General features: G+C 41.1%; 1 protein-coding gene across 1 annotated transcript in view; it reads left to right on the plus strand.

The window, feature by feature from the left end:
• Positions 1 to 16,526, plus strand: part of LOC136886580 (protein timeless homolog) — a 666,887-nt gene that overhangs the window by 646,523 nt on the left and 3,838 nt on the right. The window contains exon 13 of the mRNA XM_067159391.2: positions 13,615 to 13,717. Coding sequence (XP_067015492.2) covers positions 13,615 to 13,717 — 103 coding nt within the window. The remainder of the gene's footprint in view (positions 1 to 13,614; positions 13,718 to 16,526) is intronic.

The raw sequence follows: 16,526 nt of genomic DNA on the forward strand, positions 1-16,526 counted from the left end.
TAAAATTTTGGGAAATTTATCTTTCAGAATGCGCGTAAATCAGGCATCACTGCCCGGCTTGGTAACAATGGTCTCTCCACTCTCAGTATATGCTACTTCCGCGCTTGGCGTCAGTCTCACGTACGTTCTCGGAGTATCAACGTGAATTCCACAAAGTGTTTGCGATCTTTTACTGCGATTGAGGAACTTAAAGTGGTTCGGGAAGCCGAAATTACTGGAAATCGTGCCGCCGGTAGGAAATACGATATTGACGAGTCGTGTATTTGTGATTGGAGAAAGAAGAAAAATGTGCTGGTGTCTATGATGAGAAGTTATTGTCGTTTCAGCGTCTCATAATTCGGTTGCAGAAGGAAAATGCATATTTGCTTTCCCAAATTGGCAATGCAGATCAGATGCCAGTCTACTTTGAAATGCCAGTGGACAGGACTGTGAATGTTAAGGGTGTGAAAAGTGTTATCATTAGAACAAGTGGTAATGAAAAACACCGGTGTACAGTAATGTTGTGTATTCTCGTCGACAGAACCAAATTGCTGCCGTACATTGTTCTCAAGTGAAAGACGCTTCCTAAAAATCTACCCGCTGGCTGGATGGACAGTTCAGTTGTGGAAGACTGGGTAAAGTGTGTCTGGCAATGTCGCCCTGGTGCATTATTGGGACAAAAGAGCTTGCTTGTTCTCAACAGTTACCGCAGCCACACAACAGACACTGTGAAGAAACATATCAAGGATAGGAAAACCGACCTAGCAGTCATTCCGGGCGGGATGTCGTCTATGCTACAGCCGCTGGATGTCTGCATGAACCGTCCATTTAAAGCAGCCTTGAAACAGCTCTATACAGAATGGATAGTGGCTGATAATCACACACTGATGCCAACTGGTCGCATTCAGCGCCCAGAAGTTCAGCTGCTGTGTTTGTGGATTTTGACAGCATGGAATCATATCCCTGGAGACCTCATACGGAAGAGCTTCAGGAAATGTAGCATTTCTAATACTATGGATGGCAGCAATGACAAAATTTTGCCGGAAGGTGATGGTGATGAAAGTTCCGAAGTTAGTACCAATGATGATGATGATGATGATGAATGAACTCGTTGGATATCATTCTGGAAATGTTTGTTTACATTTATTTCTATTTTTTAATCATTTGATGTGTGTTAGTAAAGATTGTAAATAATTTTGACTTCACATTTTTTTAAAATTTTGTTCTTACAAAATAAGGGTGCGAGTCTTATTCGGTGGTGGCATTCGAGATTATATGGTAAATGGTCCATTATTGGACATTATAAATTTTCCAGCTAACTCATTCCTGGTTGCTAGCGTTTTGCCCCCGTGTGCTAAGTTGGGCTGATCAGTTGGTACCTAGCACACCCACCAAGGCGCATGGCTAGTGCATACTGTGGGGGCTATCTATCTATTAAATGTTTTCATTCCGCACCCTGAAGAGGTGAGGCGGGCCACCTAGAGGGTTAACGCCCTCTCTCTGGCCAAGAGATGCGAGTGGGTTGGGGAGATGTAACGGAAGAAGGAGGTGGGTAAAGAATGTGAAGATATAGGAGATGGGAGAGGAATTGTGCCTATGCCTAAGTATTGTAGTTCGTTGAGTGAGTTTATTAGCATAGATGGTTACAAAGTAGTACAAAAGATATTACACAGATTTAGAAGTATGTAGTAGGATGATATATCGACTGTGGGACGAAGGGAAAGGGCTAAGATGTGAAAGATACAGGAGACGTTATGCAGGGAAGTGAGTAAGGTTTGGAGGGGTTTGTTGGGGGTGGTATTGGAGGAGAAAAACCGGGTGGAGGAGGGTAAAAACGGATTTGTGGACTCGGTGGAAGGAAAGGAGGAGCTGGCCGGGGACGGCGTGTATGAGATCGGTTAGTAGGTTGGGGAGGAGAGCGAGATGGTTCAGTATGATGATGGCGGCCTTGAAGATGGATTCCGTTGTTGATGAAATGTTGGGCAATGTCCAGAGTCGGTAGATGAAGGTGAACGAAGTGCGTAGGTCCTGTAGCGTTGAAAATCTGAGTTGCTCTGTGAACTGGTGTTCCTGTCTGGCAGAGGTCTTGAACTATGGAGTCGTTGGATAAGAGCGGGTCCACTCCTCGCAAGACGCAGGTGCAATCGGTAGATAGTGGCGGCATTATGTCGGTGGTAGTATCAGTGACAGGCATTGGTTGTTGACTTGATGAGGTAGGGATGGGAGGCATGGTGATAGTAGTGGTCATGATACGGATAGGATTGGTTGTTACCGTAGTCGTGAGCGAAGTTGTGAGGGAGGTGTGAACTGGGGAGGTTGTGAGGGTGGTAGTATTGGTGGTGGTAGTAGTGGTGTAAGGAATGGACAAGGGTTCTGGCAGGGGTGTGTAAGGAGGTGGATCAGGGAAATAGTCCAGGAGTTGCTCTAAAATATTGCTGGGAGTGTCTTCCATGCAATGGAGGCGTTGGCAGATTTGTGCACCAGTGGCGAGAAGATGGTCACATTTGACGGATGTGTTGAAGTAAAGAAGGATGTCGGTTGATGGTACAGAACCTTCATAAGTTGCGCAGTATACTCCAGACTTGCGGAGTTCGGATAGGATGGTTTCTTCAGTGATGGATTGTTGGACGTCCAGGACAACACAGGTGTACATGTTGGGAGGCTGACTTCCAACTTGGTGTCTGGCCTATATGCTTCGTTGGGTCGGCTGGGTACGAAGATATAATTGAGCCGACACCCGGCCGAGGCAAAAATAAGCCGAAGCAAAAATAAGTGAGGTGATGATGTCTGTTGATACCTCCCTTGGAGGCCACTGCGTAGGCTACTTGGAGCCACCGGCAGTGCCAATGCACTATGAGAGACTTTGTCTTATTACCAAAAATTGATGCCTGTTTGGCCATCAGATGATATAGATGTTGATTCACATAGGGAACCTGAAATATTTGTCCCAAATGAGTAAATAATGACAATGTATACATCTGAACAGGTCAAGTGACCGGTGCAAACTGGCCAGTACAAATATGACTGCACATAGTCAAGGACAAAACACTAAATAACACCAGGTGGTGGCTCAATTTGAATCATACTTAACATCCCCTCTCGAAGTGATGATCACCCGAACAGTTCACTTCTTGAGACCATGGTTGTTCAAATACTTCCAGCGATTGACACTGGGTAGTTTTTTTTTTTAGCTCATGTGGTGACATCTCTTCCATTGCAAGGTACTTCAGGTTAATTTCCTCTGCAGATAGAGCTTCCCTACACGCATTAATATGCTTTGTGCAAGAGTGGAACAGATTTCAACCGCACCGTATCATTTTATGGTATGTTTGTCTTTTCTGAAGTCTTCACGTTCCTAGCGAACTCTTGTTTCTATGAACTATTACTCTTTCCCATCATGTGTTGTTACCACTATGTAATCTTTCCTTATTCCGGTAGATGGCATCTCATACGTTAGCATAGGTCAAAGCATTTCTTTTCTACCCCATCTTGTTGGGTTATCTTTCTGGGTGGGTAGTGTAATTTTTTTGACTTGAGAAGATGGAAGGATTGGATTTCCAAGTCACCTTTGTGGCATATAAAAGATATTTTAATAGATTCAAGATGTCTTTGTACATATCTTGGCCTTTCGAGAATGTGAATTGCTTATATAATTGAGGTATTTAGTTATCTTTAATCTTCTCTTGGTTTTATTATTGCTTCGTTTTGTGCTCACCATGGTTGGGTTAGAAAGGTTTCCCTCATTACGTGTTTTTCTAATTTATTCGTGTGTTACCTTTGATTTTCTTTTACCGATTCACTATGTTTGTTTTGAGAACTGAAAGTGACACGGATTCATGTGTGTGTGTATGAGATTGTTTTCTGTGTGCCAGCCGATACCTTTCACTCATGTCGCTTCATTAACACCGCTTGAACTCATGTTGTATTATTTTATCGCGTGTTCTGTATATTTAATGTCCACCAAATATAGGTGTTGTATGAATACAAGCTAACTACGCGATTTGCCTGCTTCTGTGTGTTTTGGTGTTGGAGACACTCCGTCTCTTTAAGATGGACCACTTTCTGGTTCATACTGTTCGAGAGCAGTTGTTTATTTTGTTATGTGCTGTGTGTTGACGTTCTTATATGTCCCTTTATTCAGCGACCTAACATCTTGGTCTATATGTGAGCGTGGGTGGTTCTGATGTTCGAGTCCGTGAAACCTTTTGTGTCTAATTTATTTATTGTTCATTTCACATTGCCGTCATTAGCTTTCTTTACCTATTTTCTTGTTTAATATGTTATATTCTTTGCGGGTTGCCTTTCCATATTTTTGTTGTTTGGCGTGAAACCATGGTAACTTCCCCTTTTCTCTTTGCATTTATTTTATGAGTATAAATGAGCTCGGTGCACCCTTCCCTCTTCTCCTGTTTTAAGCTCTTTTACTTAATGATATTGTATTCTCGGGGGATGTGATTTTTTTATTGTTGATTATGTTGATTATGGGCCACATATTATTAATATTAGCTATTTGATTTTTGGCCCCCTTGTTTTACCTATGCAACTTTTTTTTTTTCCCCTCTCCATAATAAATTTAAGTTCTTGCCCTTATTACTGGTATATTTTTATTTCTTTGCGTCTCTTATATGTTTGTTGACTGTAAGAGGCCCGGGTCCAGTTCCTCGTAGTTTTTTGCTAGTTTTGACCAAATCCACCGCACTGGGTCTTCGTCGTGTTCCTAGTGTCAGTTCACACTGGGTAGTCCTTTTTTGAGCTCATGTGCTGGCATCTCTTCCATTGCAAGGTACTTCAGGTTAATTTCCTCTGCAGATAGAGCTTCCCTCACAAAATGATGACACGCATTAATATGCTTTGTGCAAGAGTGGAACAGAGGGTCCTTGGCCAATTTCTGTGCTCCTTGATTGTCAGTGTGCAGATTGACAGCTGGCAGTAGACCCTTGCTAATCTCCTCGGACAGCCGTCGCCAGTGTATTGCCTCCTTGGAGGCATCGCTGAGAGCCATGTACTTAGACTCTGCAGACGAAACCGCAACTGTGCACTGTTTCTCGACTTCCAGGAAACATGACCTTCGCCCATTGTGAAGGCATATCCAGTGTAGGATCTCCTGTCATCAATGGGGGCAGTGTCACCATAATCAGCTAGACTGCCTCCTCTTGTGAAGGTTATGCCTAAGTGCAATGTGCCCTTAAGGTAATGTAGCACATATTTCACAGCCTGCCAATGACTGGCACTAAATCAGTCTTTGAATTGACCTAGAACACCGGTTGTGTGGGAGTGGGATATGGTGGGACGTGACAGGTACATGAGTGCACCAAATAGCTTGCGGTATGGCAGTTTCTCTCCATCCTCTATGATCCAAGTGTCTGTCTTCGAGAGCTTCGTCCCTGGATTAAGTGGTGTAGAGATTGGACGACATGATGACATTCCGAAGTGATCAAGTGTGTCCAAGATGTATGGTGATTGTCTAATTAGTGAGAGTGAATTTGATTCCCAACATTATGATATGTTACCCAAATCATTAATCTCAAAAGACTTCTTCAGGAATCTGTAGTGGTCATTGATTGTTCTGAAGTTCTGACATAGAACAATAATGTCATCAACGAGTTGACCGTGCAGTTAGGGGCACGCAGCTGTGAGCTTGCATTCACTCACACTGTCGACAGCCCTGAAGATGTTTCTCATGGTTTCCCATTTTCACACCAGGCAAATGACAGGGCTGTACCTTAACCCTTTCCCGCCCACATTTTCAGTCCGCTTATCACCAGATTTCAACCTATTATTTAGGAAAAATTGAAGCAGAGCACACTGTTTCAGAAAAAGTTAAATATAATAAAAACTGTTGATCACAATGTATTCAAATTTTCAATAATATTAGAAAACAATACCATCACATCCATTTCCATATTCATTGAATCATAAGGTTGTTGGTTCAAACCTCCACCCCCCCCCCTCCCCCAATTGTGGTACTCGACACAAAGGTAGGCTCTATTTGTCACATTCTCATGTTGTATGAATCCCTCTAAACCAATAACCGCGTGATTCTGGAAGTGAATGTATACCGTATATCAGCCTCTATTTCCCCTGAGCAAGTGTCTTCACATTCTATATCTCTGTTTCCAGAATGTGCCTGTTTGAATGCTGCATTGATATATTTGCAAGTGGCTATCTCACTCAATAGTTTGTCTCCTCCTGACATATGTCAAAAATAATATATTTCTCGTAACACTTTCAAAATTATGGACAGGTTCAACATCATCCATATAATCATTCGGAGTAATGAAACGAAATATTTGTGTTAACTGACATGCCGCGGCATCGCAATCAGGTCCAAATTCTCTTTTCACTTACATCACTGTTATCACTAAAATTATCTTCGTTGATACGTTATTTCCTTACTAAAAATTCACCTCCACCCCTACTCAACGATTCTGTGTCACTTTTGTCACCTATATTCAGCTCAATTTCAATATCCGCAGTATTCAATCCCGCCATGTTTACGAACGAAACGGCTGTCCCGCGCTCGCGGAAGTTGAAGTCCGTTTCCTAGGCGACGTCAAGACAGATTATCACTCTTCTTTCATTTCCCAAGCCTTGTAGATCGTACTGTGTGTTCATAAATGCCTCATAAACACTTCAAAGCCGAAGAAAACTAAAAACTATCGCATAGCTCGCGTAAGTATGCGGGTAATGCAGCCGGGCGCTTTCGGGCGCTAAGGACCGGAAGGCAAAGTGAAGAGGCGGGCACTAAGGGCGGGAAAGGGTGAATTAAGGTCACAGTCACTTTCTTCCCACTCCTAGCCCCTTCTTCTCCCATCGTCGCCATAAGACCTATTTGTGTCAATGCAACGTAAAGCCAATTGTAAAAAAAATTATGTCGTTGACATTGATCATCCCTGTACTCGCATCCCCTAAAGTCGGCTTTGCTTCACACTTCCATAACTCTTATCCAAATGTTGATACCTGAGCCTGTTTCAACCCGTATACAGCTTTCTTCATGGGGCATACTCTGTTTCGTTTCTGTTATTTGGATAACATCTTCTTGGCCTTGTTGATTACATCTACAGTGCCATACTTCCTTTCAGTGACGTACTTTCAAACTCTTTCAGTGTACTCCAGAACTTCCATCCAAATCTCTTCATCAACAATGCCATTAAGGAAGGCAGTGGAGACATCGAACTGTTGCACGTGCATCCCATGCTGTACTGCGTGAGCCATACGAAGGCGAATAGAACTGAGTTGCGGCATGGGAGCGTACGTCTCGCCGTAATCCATCCCAGGACATTGAAAAAATCGCTTTCGCAACAACTCTAGCTTTCCATTTAGTTATAGAGCTATCCGCACCATATTCATTTCCCAATGCTATCCGATTCCTGACAGTTGAACAATTCATCGGACGCTCCACCAAGTACCAGGTATCATTCTTCAGTATTGAGGAAAACTCGTCGGTCATTGCCTGCATCCAGTTTCCTTTGGCGGGACCAGAGATTGCAAACTTAATGCTATTTTCTTTTTGCTATTTGCTTTACGTCACACCGATACAGATAGGTCTTATGTCGACGATGGGATAGGAAAGGCTTGGGAATGGGAAGGAAGCGGCCGTGGCCTTAATTAAGGTACAGCCCCAGCATTTGCCTGGTGTGAAAATTGGAAACCACGGAAAACCATCTTCAGGGCTCCCGACAGTGGGGTTCAAACCCACTATCTTCCGGATGCAAGCTTATGGCCAACTCGCCTGGTGGGACTTACTGGGAACTTCCACTATACACTCGACATCCCCTGTACTAGCGTCCCCAAAGTCTGCTTTGTTCCACACCTCCATAACTCTCGATCCAAATGCTGGTACCACCGGTGCCGAGCCTTTTTCAACCCATATAGCACTTTCTTCTTATGGCATACCCTCTTTCCTTTCTGTAGTTCGGATAACATCTTCTTGGCCTTGTTGACTACATCTACAGTGCCATACTTCCTTTGAATGATGTACTTTAAAACTCTTTCAGTGTACTCCAGAACTTCCATCCAAAACTCTTCGTTAACAATGCCATTAAGGAAAGCAGTGGAGACATCAAACTGTCGCACGTGCATCCCATGCTGTACTACATGAGCCATATTGAGGCAATAGAACTGAGTTGCAGCACAGGAGCTTTGGTCTCGCCGTAATCCATCCCAGAATGTTGAGAAAATCCCTTCATGACAACCCTAGCTTTCCATTTAGTTATAGTTTGTTTCTCAATACTATCCGATTCCCAACAGTTGAACAATTCATTAGATGTTCCACCATGTTCCAGGTATCATTCTTCAGTATTGAGGAAAACTCATCGGCCATCGCCTGCATCCAATTTTCTATGTCGGGGCCAGAGATTGCGGACTTAATGGGAACCTCTACTATGCACACGACATATCAATGATCTCAGACTTCCTCTTCAGTAACCTGGTGCTTCCTTGGTCTACCTGGTTTTCCCATGAGAACCTTCTTGGGCCTACCCGGCCTACGCTTCATCGACATTGTAACTTCAACTGGAAGTGGATCCACATCGAATCCCAACTAGTCCGGTGACTGGATTCCTACAAATAAGGAAGAAAGAAAACTTTTATTCGGACTTTTGCTTCTTCAAGGGATTATCCACAAACCTATGATGGGGCATTATTTTTCTTGTAACAAGTTATTGGCCGCGCCCATATTTTACGAGATCATGACGGAAAAGAGGTTTTTCCTTCCCTTGAATTTTCTCCCTTTTTCTGACAATAAGGCATACAATGGGCAGATGTCTCCTAAACTATATAAGGTAAAGCCAGTCTTCGATCACTTTGTGAAAATGTTTCATCAGGCTTACATCCCGGATGACAGCTATCCATAGACGAAAGCCTTCTATGGAAAGGTCGCCTTGGTTGTAAGGTATACATTCCAAAGAAAAGGTCCCTTTTTGATCCCAAAACACAATTGTCATGACTTCACTGGCAGATTGTGTTTACTTGAATTTCCGCGGCTTTGGTGAAGAGGGATGCTGCCACTGGAGTGATTGTTGCTTGGTTTCAGGTATAAAGTGGAATGCCCAGGTTTTGTCATCCAAAAAGTTGTCCTGTTCGTCTGCAAAGCATTGAAGAAATGCGTGGGAAGAATCAACTCATTGCCGCATGTGGTCTTCAGTCAGCATGCGTGGCACCCATCTTGCGTACACCTTCCGATATTTCAACTTTTCCGTTAAAATACGGTGAGCGGCGCTTCAGGAAACCTCAGAATTCGAAGTGCAGAGATCATCCAGGGTGATCCGCCGATCTTCACGCATGATTTGCTCAACCTTCACAACTGTCTCGATGGAAATTGATGGTCTCCCGCTCCTTTGTTCATTCGTCGTGAATTTCAGTCCGAACGACTGCAAACTCTCTACACCACTTACAAACATTTTTGACATCCATGCACGACTCACCATACACTTCCGTCAATTGGCAATGGATTTCAATCGGTTCAGTACCTTTTGCGTTCAAAAACCGAATAACTGCGTGCATTTCGCACTTGGCGGTAACATCCAACGGGAGCTCCATTCTCAACTGCTGCCAAGCCACGACTGAGTGCCTCAGTGCAGCGTGCACATGTTTATATGCGAGCACGGGAAACACTCTTCACAACATTGTGACCAGCAGCGCCACACGAACAGAGTTCTGTATTTATAAAAAAAAATAGGAGACTTTATTTTTGGGATTACCCTCATATATTGCAAAAATCTGTGAACATTTTCAGTGGAGTGGTGATGCTTAAGTGACATATCAAGTGGGACTAAATGCATATATAGGCTTCTTACATTTGCCGGGACATTACAGCCTCCCATCTTTAGTTCAAGGATTTATGTGACAAAGATGGCAATGACGATGTCTTCTGGGAGGTTCTTACTTCATGGCGTACGATTTTATAATGTCAGTGCTAGGAACGGCAGGAAAAGTTTTGACGAACTGGCCACATTTAGTGAAATTCTGACATTGTTAGGGAAAAACGATGTGAAAATGTTCACCCTAGCAGAATATTTGACAGTCAATGAGCAACTTAATCCATTTTAAAGATTTTGCCATTGTTAGATAATGTAATATCATGAACATTTCTGAAGACCATTGGTAAAGACCTACCTACAGAAAACAATATCAGGAGAATGATTAACCCTTATACAGTATATCGCAGAGCGTCGGTGGATGCAGAGTGGGTTTCGGCCCTCAAGAGACCACGGCTTGCCCGTGGTCCAACAGCTCTGTACTCTGACCGGCCAACCGAGCAGAGGAAAGTTGGCCACGGCTCTACCGTGGCTCTATGCCTCTGCATTCGGGAGACGGGCCTGGGGCACAGTGCCGGACTTCACGCCTGGCCCCACCCGTCGGCTGTCCTGAGAATGGTTTTCCGTGGTTTTCCATTCTCCTGCACTAAGGCGAATGCCGGGACAGTTCGTAGTATAGGCCATGGCCGCCCACCCCCTCACCTTCTCCGCACATCTATTTACAAAAATCAACAATAAATTTGATAACATCCTCTTTTGGGCTAGATACGTTCACGATGTCTTTGTAGTTATTAACGAGAACCTGCAAGATGCTAATACTACACTTCAAAATTAAATAACATTGATCCTTACATTAAGTTCACTTTGGAGTCAGAAGTAGATCAAAAAAACAATTTTTTGGATCTCACCATTACTAGACAACAGGAATCCTTAACCTACAAGATATATAGAAAACCCACCCAATCAGCCGTCACAATCCGACAAGATTCATTTCAAGCCAGTTGAATTAACCAGACACATTTAAAGTCCCTGACCTGGATGGAAATCGAACCCCGTCGAACCCAGCACCTATAGGCTGACCCTTCAGCTAAGGACATAGTATGGAAATTACTATCTTGAAAATAATTTGTATCTGAAGCTAAACAAAATATAGCCTGTCCTAGCTAATCTTAATAATTTCAACAGTTAGCATACTCCAGGAAAAAAAAAAAGATGACAAAGTAACCAGAAAGGTGTCAGCAGAGATCTTTTATATGTTGACATTGTACCGGGTGCTTCAAATCCATACTCTGCTTTTGCATATTCTACAATTTGTTCATTTGCCACACTTGAATTTATGTCAGGGGAAAGTGAAAGAGAATCATAGTATATTGCAGGTTTCATCACAATAAAGGTTCGGAAGAGCCCCCTCCCTGATGTACTCTTCTCACTTTGATCTTTGTTAACATTAACTTAAAATGAATACAAGATTTATTGCTCCACCTTCTCAATACTTAAAATCATTTAACGTTTATCAAAACATTACAACATGATAGTTCGATCTTTTCATTTCCTATTATAGGAAAAACAAATCAACTGTTCATAAACCTTTCTTTAAATCAATTAAGGGTCCCCTTCTACCTCAAATTCCATTAACTTCCCTCTCTCCTAACCCGTCCTGAACCATATCCCCTTCCCTCCCTCCCGTCTCCTTCCATACTTACGTCATCCTTCCCCTCGGCATCCCTTCTCCTCTCTTGCTGATCTACGCTGCGTGATGCTCACTCTGTCTGTTGCACTCCTTCCAGCAGCTCGTTCCAAACAAGCGCAAGGTGAGTACTCGTTATTTCACACACACACACACACCCTCCCTTAGTACTTCTCTATCAGATTTTTCGAGTTAATTCTAATTTTGTTCTTCAGGTTCTTTGGGTTCCGACTGAATTGAGACTTCCTTTAAACACAGCATTTGTTTATGCTACATAGAACAAGTCCAGCTTTCTCAATTCATCAAGTCTATATTGATCATTCCCTTTGCGCCTTCGTGGAACTTGCTCTCAGAACTTTCCAGAAACTTAAGACTTCACTTGAATTTAAATGTGCAACACAAGTTCAACCGTCAACCTAAGACTTTTGCATCAAGAAATTTTAAGCGACATCACAATTATTTTATTCATCTGTTAATTTTGACATATTTTGGTTATATTTATTGTAACTTATGTATAAGGTTTTTACTTGTATGTCATTCCACTACCATCCATCCTCTTGTTCATCCATATTAATTTAGTTTATGTCTTTTGCTTGTAATTTCGGCTAGGCTGATGATGGTCCAAAAACGGACCGAAACTAGTACCTGACACTATCATATTGTAATGTTTTGATAAACGTTAAATGATTTTAAGTATTGAGAAGGTGGAGCAATAAATCTTGTATTCAAGTTAAATCTTAACTCAATACGGAACCCAACCATGAAGTTTATTACTTTGATCTTTGTTAACATTGCCAGTGTGATAGTTGTTGCTGCATGCAGTTCACATACAAGGTCAGCCCTGTTTGCAGAAAATGTTGCATAAATTTTATCACACAAATAGCCCTTTCCTCTCCAAAGTCCTAGGTGATCTTGGTCACCTAATCTGGTAAATCAAATGACATGTGTCACTGCATACATGAAAATATGATGTTTAAGTTACAAAAATTTTGTGGACAGGTGTAAGCTATTCGCTTGTTCAGCAATTCACTCCCAGAAAGCCTAATCATGGCGTGATCATCTGGTTGCTGGTGCTGAGTTGTGTGCCATTTGAATGGGTGCCAGTGCAGATTATATTTAATAATTCTATGCACTTTAACATCAATATGTGTGTTGCAGCTCTAGAACCAACATGTATAAGATTTTGTGAGAACAGCTTCTCTTCATATCCACTTCCTCAGAATTCCTTTACCATGACCTCATTGGACGAGTTATCACATGAAGCATACTATGCTCACATAGTATCTTATCTACAATTTGGAACATACCGCAGTCTGATTTTTGACTGTGCATAAAGCACAGCTGCTTGTTTTCATTACGATGACACACTCCAAATATAAGCAGCATATCTACAAGTTCATCATTCGTGTAACGTAGACACTCCATTGCTACGTACTTAACTAGACTGAATATTTACATGCTAGAACCATTCATAAACAGAGCTCTTACATGTCATTTTAACAAATTAAGTTTCCAGTTAGTCTGCAGCCCCTAAAACATTCGGCAACTTCTTCAATTCTTAGGTTGTTTCGTGTAGTCGTTTCATGCATCACAACAATAGTGGATGAGGTAGACCACCCATTCTACTGCAGAGTAAGTATCTGAAGTGTACAACATGGACCTTTTTATGTGCTTCAAAAATATGACTACCTCTGCCAGGTTTGAACTTATGATATTGGAATTGAGAAGCCAACACTGTCATTGACCCATGAGTACTGAATTGAAACATATTTTGTGGGTGTTTTAGTCTACTTTTGGTACCAGTAGTAAGAAATATTCAGTTTTTAATTTTAAAAAATTTCAAAACTCTTAACACTTTTAGTAAAGTATCACATTAACTGCTGTACTACATTGCTTAAATTAATAATGATTAGAAAAGTAATTTTTAATTTGTTTATTCTTCTATAAAGGAAATTGTGGCCTAATAGAATAATAGACATTTCACAAGAGACTGGTGACGACTATCTTCAAAGCTCCTTAACTGACACAACTGACAGTTTATACTCCAATCCTATACTTTCCTTATCTTGAGTCTAACAGATTTCTGAGGGCTTGGGTGTCCTTTCTTTCTTGATATGTACTTAAATTGTGATGTCCAACTAAACAAACCAAACATGCATTACAGTTGCATTCTCTAAATTCTTGTTGCAGGAGGTTTACTGGCGTATTCCAGCATCTCTGAGTCCTGCTGATCTGAGGCATAGAAAAGCTGTCATAGATGAAATACTTGCAGGTGGAGAAACCAATATAGATGGTAGGTGTATCCTCAGAGTAGATCAGATGTAGCAGTTCCTCCAATTTGTATATATCAGGTACAAAAGCTTATAAATTTGTAATTATACATATTACGAAAAACAGAAATCATGAAAGGACAAGGACAGATTGCACACATTCACATACTGCCATCTTTCAGATCTTACACATCCATTCCTTCTCACCCCCAGATAATTTAATTTGTTACCTAACTTCGTCAGAGGGATGAAGACATTAAATATCAACACTGCCTTCACATCCACTGCTTGAGTATCAGCCAGCTTAATCAAGGTTAAAATCCAGAAAAATCTGTCTTAGAACTTCAGCTGAGATGAAGCCAGAATTGCCAGCAGAAAGCAAGAACCCATCATTTGTAAAAAAGAAATCAGTCACTACTGATCTGCATTTAGGGCAGTCGTCCAAGTGGCAGATTCCCTATCTGTTATTTTCCTAGCCTTTTCTTGAATGATTTCAAAGAAATTGGAAATTTATTGAACATCTCCCTTGGTAAGTTATTCCAATCCCTAAGTCCCCTTCCTATAAATGCATATTTGTCCCAATTTGTCCTCTTGAATTCCAACTTGATCTTCATATTGCGATCTATCCTACTTTTAAAGACGCCACTCAAACTTATTCATCTACTAATGTCATTTCACGCCATCTCTCCACTGACATCTTGGAACATTACAAGTAATGAATCTCATTATTGAGACTGTATTGAAGCTTAGTATATTTTGTAACTTTTTAATATACATACCGCTTAGTCGAGCAGCTAGTCTCCTTTCTCCCAAGTCTTCCCAGCAACATTTTTGTAACATTACTCTTTTGTCGGAAATCACCCAGAACAAATCAAGCTGCTTTTTGGAATTTTTCCATTTTTTTAAAATCAAGTAATCATGGTGAGGGTCCCATACACTGGAACCATACTCTAGTTGGGGTCTTACCAGAGACTTATATGCCCACTCCTTTACATCCTTACTACAACCCCTCAACACCCTCATAACCATGTACAGAGATCTGTGCCCTTTATTTACGATCCCATTTAAGTGATTACCCCAATGGAGATCTTTCCTTATATTATCACCTAGGTACTTACAATAATTTCCATAAGGAGTTTTCTTCCCATCAACGCAGTAATTAAAATTGAGTGGACTTTTCCTATTTGTGAAATGCACATCCTGACTTTTAACCCCGTGTATCATCATACCATTGCCTACTGTCCATCTCACAATATTATCAAGGTCACTTTGCAGTTACTTACAATCTTGTAACTTATTTAATACTCTATACAGAATAACATCATCTGCAAAAATCCTTATCTCTGATTCCACTTCTGTACTCATATCATTTATATATATAAAAAAAGGTCCAATAATACTGCCTTAAGGAATTCCCTCTTAATTATTACAGGGTCAGATATAGCTTTGCCTACTCTAATTCTCTAAGACTTATTTTCTAGAAATATCAAGATGGATGGAAACTAAAGAGTCCTGCCAAGCAAGTGGCCATGTGGCTTGGGTCATGTAGCTATCAGCTTGCATTTGGGAGATATTAGGTTTGAACCCCACTGTCAACAGCCCTGAAAATGGTTTTCCGTGGTTTCCCATTTTCACACCAAACAAATGTTGGGGCTGTACCTTAATTAAGGCCATGGCCGATTCCTTCCCACTTCTAGGTCTTTCCTATCCCATCGTCACCATAAGACCTATCTACGTCGGTGTGACGTAAAGCAAGTTGTAAAAGAAAATGTATTGTTATTAGATGTAAAATAGTGACATTGCTTGATTAGCAACGCAACTTCCTTTTTAATGCACATGGCTGCGAAGAAGTTACCAAAACAGTGAGAAATGAGAGAGAATATGACATGTAATTACCTTAAACTGATCCAGTTTCAGCTGATGTTGTAGATGTTGCTGACATAGTAACAGGAGCTTCAAGAACAATGCTACATATGCCTACTACTGATGCTATACAAATTGTAGGTACCACAATATTCTGGTTCCTTGTGGTTATTCACATCAAAACCACAAAATTGTGAAATTAAAATCTCTTCAAACCTACCACATACATCAATTTTAACTGCGCTCTTTGAGACAGTGCTTCTGCTAATGTCGGGACTGTCCAATTAGCTCATGTCTTTCGCTGGTTCACCCGCTAGCATTACCTGGGCTGTGTTCCACTTGCTTCTCATAGCCCCATGCCATGTGTACCTCCTTACTTCCCACTGCTCCACGTCCTCAGTCCAGAAACTGAGCCCCTTTGCTGGTTCCGAAGACCAACCAGTATTGATGTAAACAAAGCTATTTAAAGGAATAAGCTCTTAATGAACCATTTTACTGAGAGTTATCTATTTCTAGGGGGTTCACTTAACTGCGCTTGAATTTGAAGTGAATTTTTATCTTCCAATTATAATTTTGTTAGTATTATTCCTTTCCTTGGAGTTTACCAGTATGTGACTGAAACCTTTGCGATATATAGGATTCTTTAACAACCTTCTGGGGTATCAGTATTCATGTAAATTTGTTGTTCTAAAATACAGTTTATGTAGACTAGTAGAAAGCAGTTTTAGTTGGGAATTTCTAGGCTTATCTCTTGCATTCTCAAAATAACTAAACATCTTGATGGCTACAGTACTGAGTAATGTTACCTTATAATTGTCCAAAACGAGGAAAGATTCTTATTTAAAGTTAAAAACTTCATTATTGTTCCGTATTGAATAGAGAAATAAGATGTACAATATTATAGGTTAGGATCCACCTTTCAATACTCCGTAATAAGATGGTAAAAAGTAGTTACAACCTGTTTAATGG

This window comes from Anabrus simplex, chromosome 1 (assembly GCF_040414725.1).
Source record: "Anabrus simplex isolate iqAnaSimp1 chromosome 1, ASM4041472v1, whole genome shotgun sequence".
In the NCBI taxonomy this organism is placed as follows: Eukaryota; Metazoa; Arthropoda; class Insecta; order Orthoptera; family Tettigoniidae; genus Anabrus; species Anabrus simplex.